The 7011-nt window shown below is 42.1% G+C and overlaps 2 protein-coding genes across 5 annotated transcripts in view; one reads left to right on the forward strand and one right to left on the reverse strand.

Annotated features, from left to right (window-relative positions):
- Positions 1–7011, reverse strand: part of LOC126494175 (zinc finger protein 54-like) — a 227931-nt gene that overhangs the window by 93249 nt on the left and 127671 nt on the right. The window lies entirely within an intron of this gene.
- Positions 1–7011, forward strand: part of LOC126494187 (zinc finger protein 54-like) — a 36003-nt gene that overhangs the window by 12705 nt on the left and 16287 nt on the right. The window contains exon 3 of the mRNA XM_050131446.1: positions 1967–2093. Within this exon, the coding sequence (XP_049987403.1) occupies positions 1967–2093 (127 nt within the window). The remainder of the gene's footprint in view (positions 1–1966; positions 2094–7011) is intronic.

The raw sequence follows: 7011 nt of genomic DNA on the forward strand, positions 1-7011 counted from the left end.
TGGTCCTTTTTACTTTTTATCTAAATACATTTTATTTTCATACATTTAGTTTTCTTCTTTTAATAGATTTTTTTAATTTTATTATGAAAAATGATGCAAACAGACAATATCACTCATTGAAACTAAGCAGACCCAAAGACTATACAACTCAGTGTATTTTTATATAGTCACAGTAGTCAGAGGGAACAGAAGCCTTGGAGTCTTATGTGGGATTTATTTTATATTTTCACAATCTATTATATTTTTATTTACTTATCCACCACCAAAACTTCAAAAACCTTTGATAGAATTAGAACTAGGAAAGCACTTCGCATTATATCCTTTTTCATTATATCCTGGTCTTCATTACATGAACTTTATTACCTTTAATTTAAATATATTTCCACATTGACTTATGAACAAAAAATATATTGGTGCCTAATTGTTGTATAAAATGGACTATATCCTTATATATTGTTGAATAAGAGTCCATGTGCCATGTAGCCTCTATTTGTGAGATCTGTCCCATTTCCTTGAATCCTGGTTATAAAAATGCATACTGTGATACATGGATTGGTTTCACAATATCTTAGAAATGTATGGAGTTAAAAGAGACTTAAATCTTGGTTCTTAGTACTAAATAATACTTGATTCCTGATACAAAAGTTTTTTAACATACTATATAGTACAGAACGTGGCAACTCTGTGTGGCTTGATTTTGCCATGAAGCTGATGTTCTTGAGTGTAGATTCAGATTGTTGTAGCATGAATAATAAAAACCCAGAGACAGATATTGGAGTTCAACCTGAATATCAGAGCAGCAAAGGAGCCAGCCACTAGAAAGACCTTTTACCTCTACCAAATCTTCAGACCGAAGGGGTGAGATCCTGTCTCCACGAATCCTCAGACTCCTCACTCCACTTAGTTCTTGTCTCTTTCCTTTTATATTCCTCTCTTGGCCTAGTCATATCACTCTTGTTTCAACTTTTCTAGTGCTGGGATTAAAGGCATGTGATCCCAACTGCTGGGATCTTTGTGTGAGCTCTGTTTCTTTTTTAGACATATTTAATCTTGTGTAGCCATGGGTGGCCTTGAACTCACAGAGATCCGTCCGTCTCTGTCTCCCAAGTCCTGGCATTACAGTTGTGTGTCACACTTCCTGGCCTGTATAACTGACTGGTGTGGCTGCTTTGCTCTCTGATCTTCTGGCAAGCTTTACTTATTAAATACAAATAATATGCCTCTATAGATTGATTCACATTGTTGTCTACTTGTATTTCTTTTTTGGTGTTTAATATCATGGTAATGATGACGTGCCCATGTGCTTTTTGACACCTGCTATCTGCTTATCTCAGAAGAATTGCTGCTCACATCACTCACTTGGTTAAGATATCAAATGTAGCTGATGTGAATTTTTATCTGCTTTATAGTAGCCCAAATATTCTTATAAAATTAATTTCTTAGAATACTTGATCTGATATGTTAATATTAAATGGACAGTATTCAGTGCTATTACTATCTTTCTTACTATGGGAAAAAAAGTAAAATCAGTCACATATTCTGCCTTCCATACCTACCCCTTTGCTATTTAATGGCGTGGCATTGGACCTAGAGTTTACACATCCCACCTAAGCCTGTTAAAATAGAGTCATGTAAGGCCCGAGTACAGACAGGATTGATTCAGTGTCACGTTTCCTCATCACAGAGTTCCCTTCTCATTCATGTCTGCTATGATCCTGTGTAACAAAACACACCATTCATGGCAAATAGTTAATGATGTCCCAACTGTAAGTCTCTGCTATTTCATGTATACTGCTTGTAAGATTATTCTGTTTTCACAGAGTTAAAAAAAATCCATTATAGAATGTGACCATATTTGAGATTAACTTTTTGAGTAGTTGTCTTCGTTCATTTGCATCCTATCTCAGTATGTTCTGGAAAGTACTTTTCCCGGCATCATGTGATCAAAATGTACTTTGTGTTTCAGGGTCTGTTGACTTTCGGGGATGTAGCTGTGGACTTCCCACAGGAGGAGTGGGAATGCCTGGACTCTGCTCAGAGGGCTTTGTACATTGATGTGATGTTGGAGAATTACAGCAACCTGGTCTCAGTGGGTGAGAACATTTTGCTTGTAGAATTCCTCACTCATCCTTCGTACGTACTGACTTCATAGGTTATAAACTCTCCGTTAAGCTGCCATTGAAACTACAGGAGACTAGGAAATTTTGATAGTAGAAAAGAACTTTCTCGTGGTATTTAGTTTTTTCTTTTATTTTCTGTTTTTGAGAACCCTTCATTTAGTTTCCAAGATGCATTTATGAACTCAGTAGTGTAGAATACTTCCACCAGATTCTTAAACCCCCATGTCCTTTATAGTTGTTTAGCGGTGGCTATGAGAATGAATCACAGAAAACAGCAACCCCACATGGGAGTTTATTGATAGAGGGCTCAGGGGGCATTTGTGACAGCCAGCTGGGAAAGAGAAGTAGTACAGAAGAGAGGGATGGGGAAGGTGCAGGTAGAACTTGTCCTTTTTTCATGCCTACAGAGCCTACACAGCCACATAACATATGACTTAATGACATACGGCTTTGGGCCCCTGGGCTGACTAAGTATTTGCCTGAATGCTGGCATATTGATCCTGTTGCCTACCGGGGGCTGGCCAGCTTAATGCCTAGATCCTAACATTCCCACTTTTGTTAATTATTAAAAGGTAAGGAATTAAAGAGCATACTAGTTAGGGCAGGGATGAGGGTGCCTAGATCTCAAGACTCCTTCCTGCTGACATAGGGGATGCCAACCATCTTTGGGGGACCTGAGAAAGAAGGAGTGCTGGCCATGTCCTAGGGTAGCTGGTGTTTTCACTACCATCCAGTGTGGAAGTGTTTGGTGTCTCTTGGACCTGGCGAGATGCTGTCATAACAGAAGATAAAGTTAAATTTAGGAAAAAATATTTTCTTATGTCCTGGTAATTGAAGAAGGGGAGTGTCAAGACCAGGGATAGGTGGGGAGACTTAGGCTGTCTATTGACAGTTCTTTTCTGGAGTGCATCTTACCTGTTCTAAGAACTTTGAAGGCTTAATATAATAGTAACATAGAGAGAGATATCTGGAACATGTTTTATTCTTTTAAATGTCTCAAATCATGTTTTTAAAAAAATTACCAATTAGCTTTTGTCTTTACAAACCTTAAAGCACCTGTTCTTTCCCCATCACCATGGCATCACCTTAACACTCAGGAGACACAGGTGGTTGATCTCTGAGGACTGTTAATAGTACAGAATTGTATTGAAATCTGTTTTGTGAGTCTTCTTTTTCTGAGTCTTGGGGTGTGAATGTCTCTGGGGTGGTGTTGTCTCTCATGACTTGTTTGATAGTCTTGTGCCTTCAACTCTGTGGCTAACAGCTGATAGTCCTGTAACAACAACTGACTTGTTTGATTAGAAGTTTTGAATAAGTCATTGGTGATACATAGACAGGAGATCAATCGAAGCAGGGTGTTATTAATATAAACAGGAGAATATGGATCAGCCTGCGGGAGGAAGAGGAGTCAGGAAGGAAAGCATATGGGGTTCCCAATCTGGCAGAGTACAGTTGTGGGGTAAAGCCTCATTCTTCTGAAATTGGGGATAAGGCAGTTGATCTTGGTGTCCTCTGAAACTTAAGGGAGCAGGGTCCTGTCAGAGTTGCTGTGTATGAAGAAGGATGAGCTTGAGGTGGAGGGGTAATGGGTTTGAGATGAGATAAATGAATGCAATGAGGAAGGCCCTTAAGCTGAGTAGCTGTTGGAGTTACAAGAATTACTTTGTAGGGGCCCTGCCATTTGGGAGAAAGACGTGAGGGGCATTGGTCTGGAGGAGAGAAAAGGACCTGATCCCCAATGTTGATCAGAGATGGATAACGGCCATACATAGTTGAGGTAGAGAGTAGTCACTAAAGTTCCATAGATGGGAACAAAGGTGGTAAAGTAAAGGGGTCAGGGAAAGCTGAGAGTTTAGGTGGGAGACTGGGGCTTAGAACCGATTGCCATACGTGACATCAAAGGGTAAGATGGGAAGAGGTCATTTGGGGAGAGTCTGGAGCCTGAAAAGAGACAGAGGCAAGAGCTTTACTTAGTCATGGTGACGTTTCTCTGACATTTTATTAAGAATGTTTTTTTTTTAAGCAGCGGTTAATTCATTCTGTCTTTCCTGAGGACTGGGCATGGTATGGGATATGGAAAATGCCAAGGGGTGGTGAGAGGTTTAGATAGTTTGAGAGGTCTGAGAACCAAATTCAGGACTGCTGTCTGACTGAAGAGAAGCTGGAGTTCCAAACTGGGGGGTAATCTCCCTGAGAAGGAGGTCCAAGACTGCTTGAGCTCTCTCTCTTTTTTTTAATTTATTTTTTATTGAAAATTTCCCCCTCCTCCCCTCCTCCCATCTTCCTCCTCTCCCCCTACTTCCTCCCTCTCCCTCTCCAGTCCAAGGAACAGTCAGGGTTCCCTACCCTATGGGAAGTCCAAGGTCCTCCCTGCTCCCCCCAGGTCCAGGAAGGTAGGCATCCAAACAGACTAGGCTCCCACAAAGCCCATCCATGCAGTAGAATCAAAACCCAGCACCATTGTCCTTGGCTTGTCTGTCAGCCTCCACCATCAGCCACATTCAGAGAGTCCGGTTTGATCACATGCTCCATCAGTTCCAGTCCAACTGGCCTTGGTGATCTCCCATTAGATCAGTCCCGCTGTCTCAGTGGGTGGACGCGCCCCTCGCGGTCCTAACTTCCTTGCTCATGTTCTCCCTCCTTCTGCTCTTCATATGGACCTTGGGAGTTTTGAACTCTTTTGTTAGAGGTTGGAAATGCTTCTATCCAGCCTGAGAATGTATTCACTAGGACCAGGAGATATTTAACTCATCTGACTATGGGCAGGTGGGTAAAATCAAGTTGCCAGTCAGTCCCTCAGAGGGAGCCCCTGGCTTGATGTGTAGGAAAAGGGAGGCTACAATACCTGGAATCAGGGTCTGACATCTGACAAGTTTTACAAGAGACAGTAATAGTTCTTACGAAATGCAAGCCATCAGGAGTGGGCTGGAACTGAGCCTTGACCAAATGAGAAAGAGCCTACCTATTGGGATGAAGGAACTGGTGTAAATGGGACAGAATTTGTCAAGTATCACTGGGTGATTGTGGAGATGTGGGTTGTAGAGTTTGGACTCCCTGTATTGGGCAGGTGAGTCTGGGCTGGGCCCTGGAGGGCTGCATCTCTAGCTGCCTTGTCAGCCTGGCGGTTTCCCCTAGAGATAATGGAGCTCTTGGTTTGATGAGACAAGCATATAGCTTTGGGGAGATGGGAGGCTTTCAGCATGGTGATAATCTGACCTGAGTTTGTTATGGGTTCTCCTTTCATTGTAAATAGCCTACACTCTTTCCAAATATCAACACTTGACAAGAGGATATGAAAAGCATGTTTAGAATCTCTGTAAACTTTTAGTAACAATCCTTGTGCCAATTGGAAGGCACTGGTGAGAGCTATTAATTCAGGCTGTTGATTAATAGTGTGCAGGGAGTGCCTGTGCTTCCACTACCCCAATATCTGATGCTATGGCATAGCCTGTTCTTCAGGTCCCCTCACATAAAAAGATGCTCTCATCTGTGTGACTGGTGTAAGTGGCCTGAGGTGCTTTCCTGTATGTATGAAGAATGTGGCAGTAGTTCCACTAGGGTTTCAATGCAAGAATGAGAAGGGGAGAAGTCAGTGTTGGGTTGAGAAAGATTTGAGATATAGAGGGGTGGGCAAGATTGGAAAGTAAGTGTGCCATCTTATACTGGTGCCATCTGGAGTGAAAGAACTCAGGAAGTGGGTAGAGTTTGTAAGCCTTTATAAGTGAGTGAGAGGAATGCCACTAAAAATGCAATTGAGTGGTCAGATATGATGAGGCAGGTAAAGCTGTCCCCCACCCTGACAATGGGGAGATGGGAAGGAGAGATAGGTCCTCAAAATCCCTCAGGACCGAGTATGTGGTACCGGTGTTGAAGAGGAAATAGATGGATTACATTAATACCAGGATGTCTACCTGAGGCTCCCTGATAGAGATGACAGTGGTTGGGTCAAAAGAGCCTGGGTCCCTTCAGTCATCCATGGCCAAGCCTAGGAGTTTGGCTGGAGGGTAATATATGTTTGATGTCTCCATGCCACAAATACATGGGAGCAATCGATTGACCAGTGTCCCTAGTGACCTAGGGGACCCATGGGGATTAGGGGAAGCCTGGGCCCAATTACTTTCCTGGCCACATTTGAAGCTGGGACTCAGAGACACTCGCTGAGGCTGTTCGGATGGCCTTGGCCAGCATTTGGTATTTTTATTCACGGGCTTTCTCATATCTCCCATGATATAACTTAAAGGCCAGTGCTAAGACTTTTTTCTGAGACATTAGGGACCTTTTTTTTTTAATATTTAAGTTTGACACTAATGTTGGCGAAGCTCTAGAAAAAATAGGTCATAAGGAGTTGTCTGCCCTCTGGTTGTTCAGAATCTAGGTTAGAATATTGTAAGAAGGCCTTTGTGAGGCATTCTAGGAACTGAGACAGATTTTCCTGTTCTGAACTATTTCCTGAAGTTTCTTGTAGTTCATTGGTATAAGGGTAGACTTACAGAGACATGCCAGGAGGCCAGTTGTAAACTGATCTATAGCTAGAGAGCTCCCTGGAGTGTATTATAATCCCATTTGGTGTCACGATCGGGGACCACCTCTTTCCCAACTGGATGTGCTGCATTAGTTTGATGAACCTTGTCTGCATGGGCTCTAGCCAGTTCCCAAACTTGCCTGCATTCCTCAGGGAGTAGGTTGTTAGGTAAAATCATATATATGTCACAAAAGGTAAGACTATAAGATTGCATTATATATTAGAATTCCTTTATGAAAGTGGTAGATTTGGAGGTATAAGAACCCAGTTTTGTTTTGTTTTGTTTTCTGTTTGGGAGAGGTTTGCCATAAGAAGGGGACATGTACCTTGACCAATTTATTCACTCTGGCTACTTCTTGCAAAGGGAGA

This window comes from Alexandromys fortis, unplaced genomic scaffold (assembly GCF_014885135.2).
Source record: "Alexandromys fortis isolate MF-2015 unplaced genomic scaffold, M_Fortis_MF-2015_v1.1 scaffold_351, whole genome shotgun sequence".
NCBI lineage: Eukaryota > Metazoa > Chordata > Mammalia > Rodentia > Cricetidae > Alexandromys > Alexandromys fortis.